The sequence below is a fragment of the Chelmon rostratus genome, chromosome 16 (assembly GCF_017976325.1).
Source record: "Chelmon rostratus isolate fCheRos1 chromosome 16, fCheRos1.pri, whole genome shotgun sequence".
In the NCBI taxonomy this organism is placed as follows: Eukaryota; Metazoa; Chordata; class Actinopteri; order Chaetodontiformes; family Chaetodontidae; genus Chelmon; species Chelmon rostratus.
The window spans coordinates 2,355,983-2,374,889 of record NC_055673.1 but is presented as its reverse complement, the minus strand read 5'-3'; the positions used below and the strand labels follow the sequence as shown (position 1 = coordinate 2,374,889).

The 18,907-nt window shown below is 43.8% G+C and overlaps 1 protein-coding gene and 1 long non-coding RNA gene across 2 annotated transcripts; one reads left to right on the top strand and one right to left on the bottom strand.

Moving 5' to 3' along the window:
- Positions 1-8,892: 8,892 nt before the first annotated feature.
- LOC121619615 (tumor necrosis factor receptor superfamily member 6B-like) lies at positions 8,893-12,542 on the bottom strand. The gene is made up of 4 exons (XM_041955446.1): positions 12,379-12,542; positions 11,593-11,998; positions 10,378-10,560; positions 8,893-9,747 (listed from the first exon to the last, which is right to left on the bottom strand). The coding sequence occupies exons 1-4, from the start codon at positions 12,379-12,381 to the stop codon at positions 9,383-9,385; spliced, it is 957 nt and encodes a 318-aa protein (XP_041811380.1). The 5' UTR covers positions 12,382-12,542; the 3' UTR covers positions 8,893-9,382.
- Positions 11,596-18,072, top strand: LOC121619616. The gene is made up of 3 exons (XR_006007535.1): positions 11,596-12,129; positions 12,964-13,056; positions 17,700-18,072. It is a non-coding gene; the product is annotated as an uncharacterized LOC121619616 (long non-coding RNA).
- The last annotated feature ends 835 nt before the right edge of the window (positions 18,073-18,907 follow it).

Below are 18,907 nucleotides of genomic sequence, written 5' to 3'. Positions count from 1 at the left end.
TATCTATCTATCTATCTATCTATCTATCTATCTAATCGCATGGACAGGTTATGAGACAGTGATGGACATGGACATGTGAAGGGCCTCCCACCCCTCATAGGACCAAGGCACCCAGACTGTAGGCGCTTTAAGTCTCTTTATACTCATTCTGTGTCTCGTCTTAGTAATTTTGTGTCTCTTTGTGGTCATTTTGGGTGTTTTCTGTGTTTGTCAGCTACATTCTGCAGGGACCCCCTGACCCCTCAGGCCTCTGAATGCGGTTGGCCCGCTCAGTTATCCATCTGTGAGAGCTGGTGTCTTTAACCCCGTGGGTGATCATTAATCAGGAGGACACTCTTTCTCTAACTTACAGGAACTTTGTCTAAATTTATCTGGGTTGTTTGAAAAAGCACAGACGAACACGCGACTGTGTAGCTGAGCGAAGAGTAAGATCAGGTCTGAGGCTTGATCCTGGAGTTTGTCAGTCTTTCATTTATTTTACTGTTTGCTGTGAATCTAGTTGCATGTTGGGAAAAATAAAGAAAACCTGCTTCAGGTCTTTCCATTGTGGAACACCTGGCTCTCTGCAGAGCTCCAGTGCCCACTCACCTGGGATTCAAGGTGCTTCCCAGTGAACAGACTCAGCCGTCAGGGTCATGCTCCTTCCTGACTGTCAGGGAAAATCTGTGGAAACAGTCCATATGTTTGGTTTGTCTCTGCAGGCTTCAGCTAATGTTCAGGTTTGTCTCAGGCTTAATGTTTTTGTCTCTAAAGAGAATCCTCATTGCTGTTTCTAACCATATTTGCACATAAACAAAGGCCCAACTCCCTGCTATGAATGTCTCTGACTTAAACATCATCTTTTCAGTCACCGTCATTTTACATCTTTAGCTTTTCACGCGGTCTTGGCCAGTTTTCTGGGTCAGCAGAGCAAACAGCATGACATGAATGTGATTTCCATCGTGCTGTGTTGGCGTACAAAATCTGGGATTTCCAAATCAGCTGCTGAGCAACCTAATCTCCATCCTTCAGAATTGAGGATCTTGTCCGTAGGTGCAGTATGACTGTAAGTGTGAATGTGTTTTTCTTGCTGAAGGTCTTGTGACAGACTCATGAGCTGTGCAGCGGAGACACTGCCCTCGAGCCATGTGTGTATGGATGGATGGATGAAGGTTTTCTTAATCAAGGTGCATAAATGTAGAGGACCGTGGTGCCTGATGATAGTGGTACCTGCATTTATTATTATTATTATTATTATTATTTTACAATTTTACAAAATAATACAAAAAAAAGAGGTCACACAATCCTGTCAGTCGAGAAGAGCTAAAACTTGTCAAGCAGGAAATCGGAAACTTTACTCTACGAGCTTCTCTGCGTACGTTTCTTCGTCAATGGTTGTTTTCTCATCCAGCCAAACACGTCACAAAAATGTGTGCGTGTGTGTGACTGGACTGTTTTTTTGTTGACTGGTGTGCTACAGTACAGATAACAGAGAGGAAGGTCATGTAATGTCACAGATAAATGATTACTCTTAACTTTGAGGTGGTGGGAAACCCCCCCCCCCCTCCTTTCTGGTTGTTAATCTACACTGACATTCAGTGAAGTTCAGATGAACTTCCGCCCGTGGAGCTCCCCAAGTCCCAAATGATAATAATTATTTAATTTAGTGTTTATTTCATTTCATTATTTATTTATTTTCATTATTTTGATGCATGCACAGTTATATATATATATTATATATATATATATATATAAATTCTGAGCACAAGATAAAGCGAATAAAAATCTTTCAGGACTTTAGGTGCTCTTCATGAATCTTTATTATCAATAAATTATTGAACAAACAATAAATATCTTTAGTGACACCAATAAATTCAATGCAAACCAAAAACAAGAAACATTTGTCATACGTGGGAACGTTAGTTAATGAAAATGCAGATTAAATTACATCCCAAAACTACGCAGAGGAGGTGAATATAGCATGTTTTTAACCCTGAGTAGTGGCTGCTAGGCTGCTTAGTCCTGCACAAACAATGTAAGGCAACCTGCATCTCGCCAGCATAAGAGTCGCTGAAGGCAGTAATTATCAGCTCCGCTCTTCTCTCATCTGCATGATGGAGGCTGATCGTTTATGTTCACAGAAATTTCAACAAGAAAATCAACTGAAAAACTGTCATCATCATAAGAAATGATCTGAGCTACTGAAATAAAACCAAACTTCCAATAAACGAGTAGAAGATGGAGCTGTTAAACCAGACATTTCTTCACCTCAGTTGATGCTTCTTGGAAATCTTTGCCGGTACAGGACTGGGCAGAAGCCACTATGATCTGATGAAAGCTATAATTCAGTGGAGCACCATGAGGATTGCATTTTTAGCATGGGTGGGTGTCTTTGTGGGTGGTAATGGATTTGCACAGGTAGAGCGGCTCCAGCAGGTTCAGCAGCTCACAGCTGATCTCGAAACTCAAGTGCTTCCAGTAACTGTCGCTGAACTTGTGGACGGTGACTCCTCAAAATGTCACACAGCAGGAGGTTCCGCTGAAAAGGCCCAGTTCCTGTAACTGACTGCTGGGGTGGCAAGAACAGCTTCCCGTAGCATTATGCGAACAAGGAACTCATTTGCAACCTAAAAGTCAATAAACAAAATTTAAAATTAAGGTGAAAACGCAAATGTCTCGTGTAAAATATTACATATTTTTCTACAATGAAATAATACAAAATACTATTTTATTATCCAAAATTTACTCATGTGCAATTTTTCCATTGAGAAACTGAGCCATCCCTCACAAGGAAATATCAATTTTATACTCTTTTGTATATATTTATACTCTATTAGTCTGTAACAACTTAATTCTCCCTGCGCAGGATCAATAAATAAAATCTTATCTTATCTGAAATGTATTATTGAAATCACAAATTTGCTAAAGACACAAAACCAGGCTGAGCTTTGGATTATTAAGACATCTCTGTTTGATGTTTCGATCACTTGTTGTAGTTTAGCAGCCATAGAAAACATCTTTTGTGAATTGATATGGGGAATTTCTCTTAAAGGTTATCTTAGAAAAAAGCTCAGAGGGAGCATCTCTCAATCTGCAGCCTCGCCATGAATCATGAAATCCTCATGAAAGCCGCTTTTCTCCAGAGGCGGACTTGATGAATGAGATGAGATGAGATGAGATGAATGGTGTCGTGCAGGCGATGGTCACCTGACATCAGTTAACTGAACTTCATCTCCCCCCAGTGGCGTGCACAGACTTTTTGAAGGGCAGGGGCGAAAAGGAAAAAAAAAGGCACATATAGTGCATCCTTGCCACTGAAGAGGGCACTTTAGCACACATTTTGGCTCCCAAGAGGGCACTTTAGCACGCGTTTCGGCTCCCAAGAGGGCACTTTAACACGTGTTTTGGCTCCCAGGGGGCACTTTAGCACGCATTTTGGCGTCCAAGAGGGCACTTTAGAGCGCGTTTTGGAGTCCAAGAGGGCACTTTAGCGCGTGTTTTGGCTCTCAGGGGGCACTTTAGCACGCGTTTTGGCATCCAAGAGGGCACTTTAGAGCGCGTTTTGGAGTCCAAGAGGGCACTTTAGCGCGTGTTTTGGCTCTCAGGGGGCACTTTAGCACGCGTTTTGGAGTCCAAGAGGGCACTTTAGCGCGTGTTTTGGCTCCCAGGGGGCACTTTAGCACGCGTTTTGGAGTCCAATAGGGCACTTTAGAGCGTGTTTTGGCTCCCAGGGGGCACTTTAGCACACATTTTGGAGTCCAAGAGGGCACTTTAGAGCGCGTTTTGGAGTCCAAGAGGGCACTTTAGTGCGTGTTTTGGCTCTCAGGGGGCACTTTAGCACGCGTTTTGGAGTCCAAGAGGGCACTTTAGCGCGTGTTTTGGCTCCCAGGGGGCACTTTAGCACGCGTTTTGGAGTCCAATAGGGCACTTTAGAGCGTGTTTTGGCTCCAAGGGGACACTTTAGCACACATTTTTGAGTCCAAGAGGGCACTTTAGCGCGCGTTTTTCAAAAACTGGGTCGCCCACCCCCCCTGCCCACCCTGTGCACGCCACTGTCTCCCCCTCAAACAGCACTGACTCGGTTAGTTAGCAGCTAAGTTAAGTTAAGGAACAGGTGTGCGTCTGCAGGTGTTCTGCCAGGCTGTTATAGAGCCGTGTCCTCCAGGTGTAACAGTCAGTAAACATCAGTGATTTAATACGTAACATTAGTTTCCTGAAATGATCAGACTCTGTGGAATTTATACTTTATCTGACATTTCCAAACATTGTGAGAATTGGTTGATGTTTTTTTCTTAAAAGAACTTAGCATAGCAAAGTCGGGGTTAACAGGCCAACAGTTTAACTCCTGGTTTGTAAAAACTGTGCCTGGATAATGACACAGACTTAAGCAAGGCAGTTTCTACCCACATTGCTCAAGTGGAGTTTCTGTCCTTAATCTGTAGTTTTCCAAGGTGGATCAGCTTGAATGTTATACAGGGTGTGTCATCGGGGCCTCGGGGGAGAAGATGGGTTATCTGATCCAGTAAGTGATTATCCGAATCACTTAAAAACATCAAACGGTTACTATGAAAACAATCCCTTCGATATCCTGCTGCATCAGCCAGTCATGACAGACGGCGACTAATTTTTAAAGTATTCCTGAAACAAAAACACGTCCAGCGCATGTTGTGAGACTGCAGTTCAACACAGCTGTAATGAGCAACTCACGCTACATTCAGTTCTGACCTCGTTTGGTCATTTTGTTTGACTAATTGTGGCTTTTTCAAACCAGTTTGTGGCATTTCAAAAGAAAACCTAATGAATGACTTAATGCCAAATAAGGGGGATTATTACCCTGAAATACTGAGGCTATGATATTCTTTAATCCTGGTTGATGATCACGCTTAGTCAGATTTGAGTAATCAAGTCTGAGGGATTTATACATTTTCACGTTAAGTGGAAGCGACTGCCTGAGAGCCTTGAGGCAATGGAAAACCTCATTAAGAAAACCCTCCTGCTGAGGTTTTCATTGGGAAATTTTCCACTGAAGCTTGACTGTTAAGCCTCACATTGCAAAAGAAAAAGAAAAACTCTCCATCAAAATCTTTACACAAAACAGACAGTAGGCACCGTAGCTATGAGAGCTCATCACGTTTAACATGCAGGACACGTGGATTTTATTGCAGAAAGCGTGATTTATTGACTATTTGATTCGTTTTCGTGTTGTTTGTCTCTTTCATGCTTCGGCCTCATCTCATGTTCAGCTGCAGTTTGGAAACGGTTGTTTTGTCCTAAACAGGCGGTTGAGAGCGACGTATTCGTCCCATCGTCGTCTTCAGAAGCTGAAGGAACAGTTAGTCGACTGTAACGTTTGAAAAAGCTGATGAGGACGAGGGCGGACGTCGCTGAATCTCTGAAAACGGAGAGCCTGAAATAACAGACAGGACCAGTCTGTCCATGGAAACCACCTCCAGCACTGATACAAATGACTCCAGATCACCAGATGTCAACAGAGATCAGTTCCCTGGAGACTAAAGATGCAGGGATTTTATGGATGTTGGCTTTATTTCACTAAAATGTTCTCATTTTTCTCATTTCTTTCCCACCCATATGACTAATATTACATTTTGTTTTAAACTGTATCTAGAGAAAGAAAGGGCTTCAACATCACTCAGGCGAGTCAGTCCCTGTTCTGGTTATGATGACCTGGATGTCTTGAGACATTTCCTGAAGTCTGAGCCTTCCTGGATGCTAAGCTGTAAGGATGACGATGTATCATCCTCGTGACTCAGCTGAACGGCAATAAACGCTCTGTCGTTATGAAACCAGCCGCTCTCTCTGAGTGTTTCCTGACTGGCAGCTTCACCCTTTAGTCCCAGTCATCTATCATCACTGGCATGGAGGAGCAGGAAGTGCGCTTGATATGATCAATGCATGCGGTTTGTGGAGAGTTGCTATATGCACAACAATGTGCATATAGCAACTTCCCCCCCCCCCCCCCACCCCCCACCCCCAGCCTTGTTTCCTGGTACAAGCAGCAGGCAGGTGGATACAGGCAGTGGTTGTGTTTGATTTTCACAGAGCAATCAATCAGCGCTTTCAGTTTCTCTCCCACCAGGGGAGTCGACCCACACCTGCCTCACTGCTCCACATTTTTGTTTGGTTGTTCATCATTGCTGGTCTTATTATCACGGCTTTGTTAGTGGGAGTTGCTCTGTTACACGGTTACACAAAAATGACGTACATGTTCAAGAACGTGAACTCTGATGTGAACTCTGACCAGACATTCATGCGAAGAAACAAAGTACAGCAGCTCAAAACAGCCTTCAGAAAGGCGAGAGAACATGCTGAAGCGGTTTAGTTCAGGTACTCTACTGAGGCCACAGTCCGGAGCAGCTGCCATACTGAGTGCTCACCAGCAGCTCGTTTTGCCAGATTTGCAACATGCCGACAGCCATCATCCCTCTTTCTTCTAATTTCGGCCATTCGCTGGTGAAAACAAAGACTTGTGACCCATCTGTAGGCGTGCAGGAGTCCTGCAGGACCTGAAAATGTATCTACAAGCTGCAAACAGCCTGGAGCCAGATTAGTTTGAGGGTCAGGGTCAGGATTAGTTTGAGGGTCGGGGTCAGGATTAGTTTGAGGGTCGGGGTCAGGATTAGTTTCAGGGTCAGGATTAGTTTCAGGGTCAGGGTCGGGATTAGTTTCAGGGTCAGGGTCGGGATTAGTGTCAGGGTCAGGGTCAGGATTAGTTTCAGGGTCAGGGTCAGATGTAGTTTCTGGGTCGGGGTCAGGATTAGCTTCAGGGTCAGGGTCAGGATTAGTTTCAGGGTCGGGATTAGTTTCAGGGTCAGGGTCAGATTTAGTTTCAGGGTCGGGATTAGTTTCAGGGTCAGGATTAGTTTCAGGGTCAGGATTAGTTTCAGGCTCAAGGTCAGAATTAGTTTCAGGGTCGGGATTAGTTTCAGGGTCAGGATTAGTTTCAGGCTCAAGGTCAGAATTAGTTTCAGGGTCGGGATTAGTTTCAGGGTCAGGGTCAGGATTAGTTTCAGGGTCAGGGTCGGGATTAGTTTCAGGGTCAGTCTGAAGGTGACGCATCCTCTTCCTCTTACTGTAACACATTGTTTGGTCTGCGCTGCATAAAATCCCCTTCAAGTTGATCATTATAAGGAATTGATCGAATTTGACTCCGAGCTCAATAGCAGTGCACACACACACACACACACACACACACACACACACACACACACACACACACACACACACACACACACACACACAGGACAGGAAATTCGACCCACACCTATGAACCAGATTCCACACTGGATGTCTCTATATGAACTCCCGAAAACGTCCCATTGGATGAGAGCTCTCCGCTGCTGATTATTTCAACCTGTTGAAATCTCGCGACGCATCGTTTTGAGGTTCTGGCTCCTAGAAAATTCTCTTCACTCACATATTTATGAGGATGTTAAAATCATTTCATGCCATTAACAGACTCGACAGGCTGCAGGTTTTTACAGCGCTCCGTTTCTAAAACTGAAATCTGCCTCACTAATGATGTGTTTTCACCGCCTCATCCCATAATCGTAGCTCTCTGAGGAACTGAACCAACTGTGGCTCTTAAATGCCAGAGGAAATACCAGTTGTTAATGTCAGAGGAGGCTCATTAGCTGGTTTTTCAGCAGCTGTATAAAGGGAAGGACCTCGGCCACATGCTGGGCGAAATGTCACATTTAGCAGTTATTTACATATTTCTGTGGGAAAGCTGTCTGGAGTTAAGTGATGCGCAGACATTGAAGCTCAGACAGCTGCTCACTTCCGACATCTTCACCTTCTTTGTGGCTTTTTCTGAGAGATAAAGGGCCTTTCCGTCCATTATTTATCTACAGCTTAATCACATACTGTATGACACAAACAGTCTCATGTCACGCAATGAGCCACGGGATGACTATTCAGCCTCACAGCTCAGTTTAAATGTGAAAATACACCGAATGAACAAAGTGAACAAATCTTCCTCTGCAACATTTTTTGCATTATTTTTAGATTTATTATAATGTCAGATGCTACATTCCCAATGGTTCAATCTCTGTCTGCTTCACAGCCCAAAAAGTTCCGAGCGTTATTTATCCGAGGACAGCCGGTGGTGAAGGCAAAGCCACAGAAAGGCCACTCAGAGGGCCAATGATGATGCATTTCAAACAAACTTTGGGTTGTAACGGTCAGTCTAATACTTTGAATTTGCCATGAAAAGGTAACAAACACATTGATTGATCATTCAAAATCTCTGAACACACCGTCAGTCCTGATCCACCGCTTGCTTTCTTGGCTGATCTGCTCTATTGTAGCATTTTTTAATGCAATGCATGGAGATATTTTTATGTGCTTCATCTCAAAGAAACTTTTCATCTTATATATCTAAAACCATGTAGGGCCTTCTTCTTTTGATGTATAGACAAACAATTGCCATTGATTACATTTGTGGTCACTTTTATTTGAGCCTCATTCAAAGCAGTCACACATGCTCCAACAACACTTGCATACAATTCTCTTCATTCTTTATGTATAAAAATAATGAATGGCAAACGCAAGAGCTCCACCGCCCAGCCCTCAACGTACCTCCTTCCTATAAATAGCTAAATAAATTAAGACCTCAGCTCACATATTCCACAAACCTTTGGCATTAGCAGAGCGGATGCCGTGACGGTGTTTAACTGCAGACATAGGAAGAGGTAGATATACTGTAGGCCAACACTTTTTATACCTTGAAGGGCAACACCTGCACTTTCTTTCTCAGTTTTAAGCGTCAGTTGTGCAGGTTGTCTCTCCATCATGACTTAAATCATGCTTTGCAAACCCAGGTGCGACATACAGTAGTATCTTTGCAGCAAATTTGTACCTTAAAGAGTGCAATTACATACAAAAAGGTGCATATATGAGCTCATAAATGTACTTTAATCAGTACATCTGTGAGGAATCTATCTGAGAACAAATTAAAAAAACAGATTTTCTGTGCGTGAACATACTTTTTTTTTTTGGCCCACATTATTAGCTCTGCATTATATTACATTGCTCCTGTCAATCACCTGACCTGAAATCAAGTGTCCTCCAAAACATGTTGCCTTGCATAGTTTATTTTAACACGTATCACTTTTCTTTTTAAATGAAGTTACAGCAGGACAGCAGGTCATCTCAAGCTCGGTGGCACAAAGTGTTTGGATTCTTTGGTCGAGTCGAAGAGGAAAAATCAACAAAAGCCTGGAATGCACTGAAAAATGAGGGAATGAATCAACTAGATGCAGATAGAAGGAAATGACCTGTTGCTCTGATTGGCCGGTATTCTCCTTTAACTAAGCCTGTATTTGTAGTGCATCTCGAACAGGGCAGCATTTTTAAATGAACACTGGACCAAACTCTTTGGTACTTATAACAGGGTGTTTTCTACTTCAGCCCTATCGACCTGTAAAACGACTTCCACCTCATTCCCAGCACACAGCTCAATCAGATGAGAGTCGATTCTCTGCAGCTTGCTCCGCAGCTTCTCACCAGCGCCGGTTGCTCCTTTTATTGTTAGTAACGCCGGAAGCTGCCGAATCTGCCCGGCTGTGGCAGAAGTGATCCAAGTGTTGAGCCTTTCTTGAACCTCTGAGTAGGTAAGTTGCCAGGTTGCTCCGTGACTTCTGCGGCCCTCAGACGGGAGCTTTTGCACGATCTGACGCAGCCGCCTGATGGAAATTTTCTGGTGGACGAAGAAGGACGGGAGGATTTCTCTGAGGTAGTCGGCTCCGTCTGCAAGAAATGAAGACGGTAATCAGCAGCTGATAAGGAGACATGTAAAGGCACTGGTCTGTGAGCAGCAGAGCCATGTTCATGACCACATGTCTGCAGGTTTAATAGAGGCCAGGTTGCATGTGGAAATGAAGTCATTTCTTTACAACAAAGCTTTTAAATTCAGTTAAGAACAATCTGCAGGCAGCTGAGATTCAATCTTGGCTGTCAGAAGGTCTTTAATCAGAGCTTTGCAAAGTGATCCTGTTTGTAACTGCATTAACACGCGGCGATAAAGTAACAAACAGTAAAGGATTTTCACATCTATACAGAAGATATCTTTCCCTCGACTCTCCATATATCCCTGAACAGGACTTCCTGCCTCGTGTCTTAATTGTATTCACGATTATATGTCAAAAATCTTAGGGAACTTGAGCACTGGCAACTAGTCTGTTGGAAACTACACCTCACCAAACAATGCACCTCTTCTTTGGAAATTAAGTAAATAATTTGTAGCTTCGTTCAAGTTGGTACGTTTATTTTAAAATTAATGTTTTGCTTTGGAAAACAGGTGATCCAAGGTGCGTTTGTTTTGTGATGAAAGCATCAACATGGCATTCCCACGACACCCCCGCTCTGTTTTCCTCTCACCTTTAGAACCGTGCTCGTCGCAGCTCGTGCACACGCTGTCGTGCCAGGCGGCGCCCTTCAGCAGCAGCTGCAGCCCTGCAGCCGCGCAGCTTTTGTGCTCCGTGCAGTTCTCGTGAGCTGAGAAGGTGTTGGAGTAGGTGTTGTTGGGACAAACCTGGCACACTGTGTCCTTGTCATCTGTACCTGGAGAACAATATATGGGGTCTTGATTGGTAGCACTTCTTACTTTGATGAAAATATCTGCTCTGACTGTCACAGAGCCTTTCTTTCCGTGCAACAAACAAAACCCAACTGACCAAAACGTGGTATATATTACCATCCTGCAAGAGAAGCAACCCACAGTTACATTTCTGCCACGTCAAACATTTTGCTTTTGCGCACGTGGGCTCAATGAGCAGCATCATTCCACACATCCTTGTTGCTGTGTGGGACCCAAATAATGGGACTGCGGAAAGTGTGGATGCAGTTGCGCCTGTCGGCCTCTGTGCGGCAGTCACCTTCTTCTTCACCTGTCTTTCTTCTCAGACTCAACCTGCTGCAGCGTTACATCCATTTGCTTCTAATGCTGCTCATGTCAGCACATACATTTATAAGCTGTTAAAACCTGCGACATCACAATACCGTCACCATGGCAACAGCATTTAGTTTAGTTCAGAGGGTGGAGCTGAATGTAACGTGGATATGTATGAAGTGTCTATCCTGAGCTACATTTAAGAGAAAAAGAAGATTTTCAACTCAATTATAAAGTTATTCAATGGAAAACAAACACTGCACACAGAATGCAGAGAGCACACAGTCCCGGGTGCATTATGGGTATTGGAGTCTTTGCTATCTATTATACTGAGTGATATCTTTAACATACAGTTGTGTTTGTTTAAACATACATGTCTAAATGCGTCGTTCAGACTTCAGCTTCGTTCAGCTGCACACGGTCAGTGGTTTGAAGATCAAAGGGATCATGACATCATTATTGATCAGGATCATTCTGATAGGAGGCATCAGGAGGATCAATGTGTCAAATATCGGACAAATCAAGAGAGCATTTTAAAAAGAGTCCATCTGTAAATTCCTGTTAGACAGACTACTCAGTGATGATGGCACTCATTTAACAACCCGAACACTGTGGTAATCTAGTTCCGACATGAAAAACATCTGAACCTGTTCTACTGGAGACCTCCAGCCCTCCCACCCGACCTGGACCTAGCAGCAGCCTACCTAGTGTCAGCACCTGTCGTCCGGGCGGGCACTCGCTGTGGCGCAGGCACATGTCGTACTTCTTCTTGTGGTAATATCCCCGCTGACACTGACACTGGCAGTCGCTGTCGGCGGCGCACGCCGTCTTCACTATCTGGTTCTGGCCGCACACTGAGCAGCGGAGACACTTGCCGATGTAGTTCCACAGTTCCGTGAACGAGCCCGCAGGACACGGCGCGCAGTCGCTCTTTTGCGTCGACGTGCAGCGTGCGCGCAGGTAGGTCCCAGGGGGGCAGCGGTCGCACTCCAGCGGCGCGCCGCTGACGGGGTCCGTGTCTGTGAAGGTCAGGAGCGGCGCAGCGACGCCCTCAGTCAGAGCGGCGCGCACTGACAGCAGCAGCAGCATCGGGAAGAGCGACACCGACATCTGGAAAGAGGGAGGAAAAAAAAACGACAGGAAATAAGATGTAACATTAAGAAATACAAGGAACTAAGGTAGAAACAGAGGAAAACAACCTGGGAAATACAAAGACATGAGCGCTGAAACACCTGGCACAGGTGAGTCAGAAAATACTGAAAATGAATGAAAATCACTGCTTTCCATTTTCACCAGTTATTTAAAACACACATTTTTCCTAAGAATTCCTCTGAATTAGATGAATGTAATGAAAATTAAATATAAAATAATAAATCACTACACAACATAAAATAAGTGAGAAACGTGTCCTCAGTCAGCTGAGACATGCAGTCAGGTCATAAAAGCCCAGAGACGCGCGTGCAGTGAGAGGAGCGGGCCGCCTCACCTACCATCGTAAAGGCAGTTTGCTGTTGCAGGCTGCAGCAGACCGTCAGGAGGATGGTCCTCTCAAACCTCCCCAGCTCTATTTATTAAGCAGCTCCGACGCCCCTCAGTCATATCAATCAACCAGAAGAAAAGCTTTGCATTTCTCAGGAATGCCGTGGCCTCGTGATGACAATGGCATTCAGAGTCATCCCTCTTTACTGCAAACAGCCTCTGAAGTCAACAAAAGCTCCGCGTGCAGGTCATCGTCTCTTACGTGAGCGCCGTAACCCATCAGACGTGCAGGACACCTCGACTACAAACCCAAAGATGAACCCGCAGCCTCCGGATCGGTCAGGAGGAGATGATTTCAGTGACTGTGCGAGACACCGGCAGCTGTTTCACATCGGGCCCAAAAAAAGCTTTTTAAAGAGTTTTATTAAGAATTCATGATAATAAAAAGTGGAATGTAAAGCAGATTAAGTGTAACCACAACACTGTATGTGCAGTATACAGTAATATCCTGGCCTGGGTGTAGTATAGATACTGTTCTGCCTGTATATAACATTCATCTTATATTTGTTTATGTGTGTGTGCATTTTTCTTTAAAGCACCTCGAGGTAAACGGGATTCCCACATAAAGCGGCTGATTTGATGCTTTGGTATGGATCGCGCTGCGGCCGTTAGAGGGCGCTGTTCCAAAGGTACTTTCCATTCATCAGCATGTCATCTCTCGCATCTCTGCGCTCCGCGTCTCTGTCCCAAACACGAAGAAGTGAAAGGGAAAGAGGCTCTGCCGGCTGTCCTTCAGTTTGGTTGCATGATTACTGGTGGTTTCATCCGACTGGGAATCACATAATTCCCCGTGCTTTAAGTGATGCCTAATAATGATCCTTTAGACACGAGTTTGCGCTTGGCACCATGGCGTTGCACAATCTCTGCATGTCTCTGTTTTAGTGTCATGTTTGTGCAAAGAAGAAGCAAATGAAACTGAAAACAGTGTTTTAAAATTAAAATAACATCAAAAAGATCAGTTTAATTAGATCTAAACTGTCTGTTTTATCATAAAATCTAATAATATTACAATTTGTTGGCTTTAATTTGTAGCTTTGGTTTTGAAAAGTGGTTTATACATAAAGATAACGATGATAATTAATGTTATAATTTATCTGAAAATGCCCCAGCTTTCTTATTCAACCCTTTAACACAAGCAAAATAATGGTCCCGAGGTCCGAGTCCGAGTGGTGGCATCAAAACGACCCCAATCTGGATTTGCCTAATTTTATCACACTCAAGAGAAAAGACACTGTGTGCTCTGGAGGGTTTGTGCACGCGCAGTGAGTCTGTTTCTAAAGTCAGTGTGTGATAACACACACGCGCACTTCAACACAGATGCTGTCTTTGACAGTCCTGAAGCTGCTGTGGAGCAGCACTGATTCACGTCCGCCTGAGCCGGTGTCAATCATCATCGTGACGGAGGGACTGCTGACATCTAGTGGACAAAACACAGCACTGCATATCTCTACAGGAGCACGAAACAACTCTAGTTCATTAGAAAATAACTGAAGTGGATTTGTGGGAAAAGGCTCAGTGAACTAAAGGTGCCACCAACCACACATTTAGATTTGCTTTATCCTGTTTAATGATCAACATGCATGCCTGGTTTATAGAGTTTACAGATGACCAGGAGCAGTTTATGTGCCTCACAAGGGAAGATTTAATCTGGAAGATTAGAGATAAAAAGCGTGAAACAGTTTGGGCAAAGACCACAGTATGTCTTAAACATCTGAGAGATTTTAAGGAGGAAGTGACTGGAGATGAGAAGCAGATCTATAACTCAATTTCCCTCCAATTTTGTTTTAAACTACCTCCATGAGTAAGACGTGAAATGAGGTCGGGTCCTGAAAATAAAGACGCTGGATTTCTTTTGAAGCATGATTTCATGATAAAATAAGAAGTATGAGGTAGATGCTGTGGATGTACAATGGAGCATCATCAGTTGCAGAGCTTGTTTCTCTTCTCAGGTGAATTCAAAACGGTTCAGGCCCCCCAAGACGTGTCCAGTCAGCGTATTCCAGTGATTAGCCGATTAGCCAGGAGCAAGTTTTTACCCCTGATTGAAACTTCATTACCACTGTTCATTACCTATGTAGAGCTGATCAGAACCAATGAATTTTAAAATCAAACCGGTAGCTGAAAACAATTTGATATGCCGAGACCACATTCATTGTGTTGGGCTTCAGTATTGAGCTTTAAACTCCACCGGAGAGGTCACATTTAGAAAACTGTTTAGATTCTGGCAGTATCTTACTCCCCGTTGTGCCTTGCACGTTCCAAGTTTTGGTATTTTTTCATCTTCATTACTGCTGTCAAGCACACACACAGAGCAGTGCCAGCTCCTTCCAAGGAAAGCATCATGGGTAAAATGAAGTTAAGTGTTGAAATAAAACCTTGGTCAAACGGCCCCTTTGCTCCTGATGTTGCTAAACAGCAGATCTGAGTGTCTGTGCAGCCAACTAGAGCATCTCCTTCACACAAAAGCCAGAACAAAGATGAACATCTGGAGGCTGCAACAACAACAAAAGGCACGATGGCGAGTGTCCCCCTTGATTGGAGAGCCGGACTGGGTGCCACTCCAATCAGGATCCTTGGCTCGTCAGACGGGATGTGGGGATGCCTTAGCAGCTGGAACTGAAGCCAGTATTTCCTCTGTGCTGTGTTCTTTTCCTGTGTTATGACTCTGGTGATTCCCAGACTTTTCCTGTAGCACCACCGTGAGGTTTGCATGTGGTTTTGGCTGTCGGATGACTTGCAGTTAAATTAGTTTTCAGCCATTCAAGCTCCCTCTCAGGATGAATTGCATCAGGTCAAAACATTGACACTTACCTGCGTGAGCTGTGAAACTCCCATCAGCCTCAGCTGCATGTTGTATTTTGTGCTGCTTAGCCACTGTTAGCATGCTAACAGGCCACACAAAGATGGTGAACATGGTAAAAATGATACCTGCCAATCATCAGCATGTTAGCATTATCACTGCAGCACGTTTGCATGCTCCAAATTTAGAAAGTGAGTCTGTAATGTCTTTGTCCTACTGCATTTTTATGGTTTAGGCATCTGCACCCTGGAGCCCTTTGTGTACCTCTGCCGAGAGGAGCTGTTGCCATGATTACAGCTAGGAAATCTGATGACGCTTGAGTGATGAGATTTATTGCAGTCTGTAACCATGGTAACCTGATATTTGCTATCATTCTTCAAGAAAACAGGAATCATTTTGCTTTAATTTCATGTTTTATGACAGTTGTTTGTTCACACTTGTTTTCTTCCCGGATGCTCTTCCACACTTCACTTCACTTCACTCCAGCCGCTTTCACTTTTTCCCGCTCTAGTCCTTCAGCTGAGTCATTGGGCGTGTTGCGTGACTGCGAGTGAAACTGATCCAGATATGTGCAAATACTCACAGGGAATTATGACAGGACTTTGGTTTCAGGTTGAAACGAAGTAATAATGTGACCCTGCACTGGAAAATTGAAAAAACAAAACCCTGAGTGTCTGGACCAAATTTCATGGTAATCCTCATGAGACATTTTAGTGTCAACCTCCTGGTGGCACTAGAGGAAATACCTGGAGACCACAAAAGCCAGTAAGTGTCATGCTTTGGAGACCTTAAATATATGAATCAAATTTCATGGGGATTTGACCAAAGTATTTCACTCAAATCCAAACATGTCAACCTCGTCATAGTGCTAATAATTAGGATCCAAATTTAAATGAAGTCAAGTCCTGCCCGCCTCGAGACGTGCGTGCACTGTGGTCGAAATATTCAGGTTAATGCGATATGTCATATTGCTGATCTATATGAGGGAGGTGTGTTTAACGTCATTCTCTGACCTAAAAAAACAAGTTCATTCTTCAGGGAAGAGAACATTTTTGGAGGTATTTACAGATCAGAGACTGTATTACAACCAGGGCTCAGTATGAGGATGGAAACCACATCGTGGACTATTTCATGTTACCTGCAGAACACCACCGAGCCTCTATTTTTTATAGAACAACTGCTCAGCGATAGCTGTCAGAGCCTGAAAACAATGTGGGAGAGAGACTTAGGGTATCTAATGAAGGAAGAGGAGTGGATGAGTATTATATCCAACAACGGGAAGTACCTTAGGGAAGCAAGGCAGGAAATTTATACAATACAAAATCACACACAGGTATTACTGGACTCCACAGAGACTCCACAGAGCAGGTATGATAAACAGTAATCTGTGTCAGAGGGAAACTGGTACTTGGCTACACTGTCTCTGGGAGTGCCCTGTTATTCAACCTTTTTGGAAATCAGTCCTGGACAATCTGAGTAACTGGTTAGGGAGAAGCATACCACTATCTCCCCCGATAATGTCTTTTAGGGGACAGAAGCCAAATACATTTAGTTAATTTAAACACAAGATACTTGTTCTCAAAAAGAGGATTCATTCTCAGTGAAGAACCTTGGACCCCTAATCTGCCTTTATACATGCCAAAGAGTACGTCTCTGGGGGTCATCAGGTGGAAACCTACCTTTAACGGTGTTTCACCTACTTAGTCCCATGACACCTCCAGGAGGCTAGGCGGTGAACTCTGGCGTCCCAGAGTCACCCCCCCAGTGCCAGTTCACACTGCTCCAACACAATCCAAACAGCACTGCCACGTTCAACTGACCCAGAGATGCTCCAGGTAGTGGCCAGTGCCAATGCTACCATTTAGCTAATGCTAATGCTAAAAGCTAGCTGCTAAGAAGAACAGAAGACAATACAGTACCGATGCTACCATTTAGCTAATGCTAATGCTAACAGCTAACCGCTAAGAAGAACAGAAGAAGACAATACAGTACCGATGCTACGATTTAGCTAATGCTAATGCTAATGCTAACCGATAACTGCTAAGAAGAACAGAAGAAGACAATACAGTACCGATGCTACTATTTAGCCAATGCTAATGCTAATGCTAACGATAACTGCTAAGAAGAACAGAAGAAGACAATACAGTACCGATGCTACCATTTAGCTAATGCTCAATGCTAATGTTAATGTTAACTGCTAGATGCCAATGCTAACGGCTAAGATACTATCATACTACCACTGCTTTAGCTATTTTTAACTGCTACAATGCTAGCACAGGCCTAGATGCCTCATGTAGCTGCCAAGTGCCGCACTACCATCATCTACCCCTGCCTCTGCACCAACTGCACCAATAAAAGCGGGGTGTGTGGATGCAAACCCTGGTTCGGGTAGGGGTAGAAAGTAAAGAGGTAGAGTCAAAGATGAAAGTATCAATAATGTATCAAGTGGAGAATTTTCTGTAATCATGACAGGGACTACATCAGCGTCCAGGACAATACTTGTACTGTGGAAAACAAGCAAACGCCCTGATCGGAGAGAATGGATGAACATTATGGCCTCATATGAAGTCATGCTCAACAGGATGGACAAAGACAACAAAAACAGGACCAAGGCACCAGTCTGGGACTTGTTCTGGTCTTTCATCACAACACCCGATGAGACCACAGTCTGAATTTTCACTCCTGACTGTAAAGAACAAGATACATCTCTATCCATCTGTTACAGCTCCAGCTATGCAACTAACTAAATATTTGATATGTCCCCTTTACCAACAGAATAATGCCGCACTCACACTTTGTATTATTCCTGTCCTTCTATGTCAATGTTGTCACATGATATGTGCATAAACTGTCTCATGTTAAATACCAAAGATGAAAGAAATAAAAACTTGAATTCAAAAAAGAAAATATTCAGGGTTTTTTTTGTCATGAATTGTGCATTCAGAGTGAGAGTGAAATTTGGGGCGCTATAATAAAATCACGTGTATCTGAGAGCTGTATAGTATCTTGTGTTTTTACTGTTGTTTCTGTATTCGCACCAGATTTGACCAATTGTGTTGTTTCGTCAGAGCAATTCACTGCTCTCCTACACATTTCTACACTTCCACTGTAAGAAATCAGTTTAGGGCGGGAAATCGCAGGAAATTCACAGTAACACCGGCTCGCTGAAGGGATTCGTGTGCAATGGAAAAATAGATTTTTATAGCTGATCGTGAGAGAGTCAATAAACTGTTTCTGACATCATCTCCAAATAAACACCAGCTGAGTAGAGCCGTAAATTCACATTAGTTAAATAGATCCCGACTCTGAGGCTTTCTAAGAAACAGCCGTTTATCTGAGTATTTACTACTCATGTCATGCTGATTACCTCACTGTGTAATCAGTGATGCTGTGTGGTCGACGTGGCTTTGGGCCTTTTATAGATGTTGTGTGAGCAGCTTGTGTGCCGTGACCAGACGCACTGTAATCAGTGAAGGCTAAATTGTGCCAGTGACCTTCAGGTAATGGGAGATCTTGAGGTAGGAAACATCCTTTTCCAGGATAAAGATGTTGGCTGAATAAACAGATCTGTGAGTGAGTGAGTGATTCAAGGCTAAAAGAGGAAAATCATTACGGCGAATCAACAGTCAGAGCCAGACTTTCAGTGTCTGAGGCAATGCTTGGCTTCAGCTGGAGGAGGA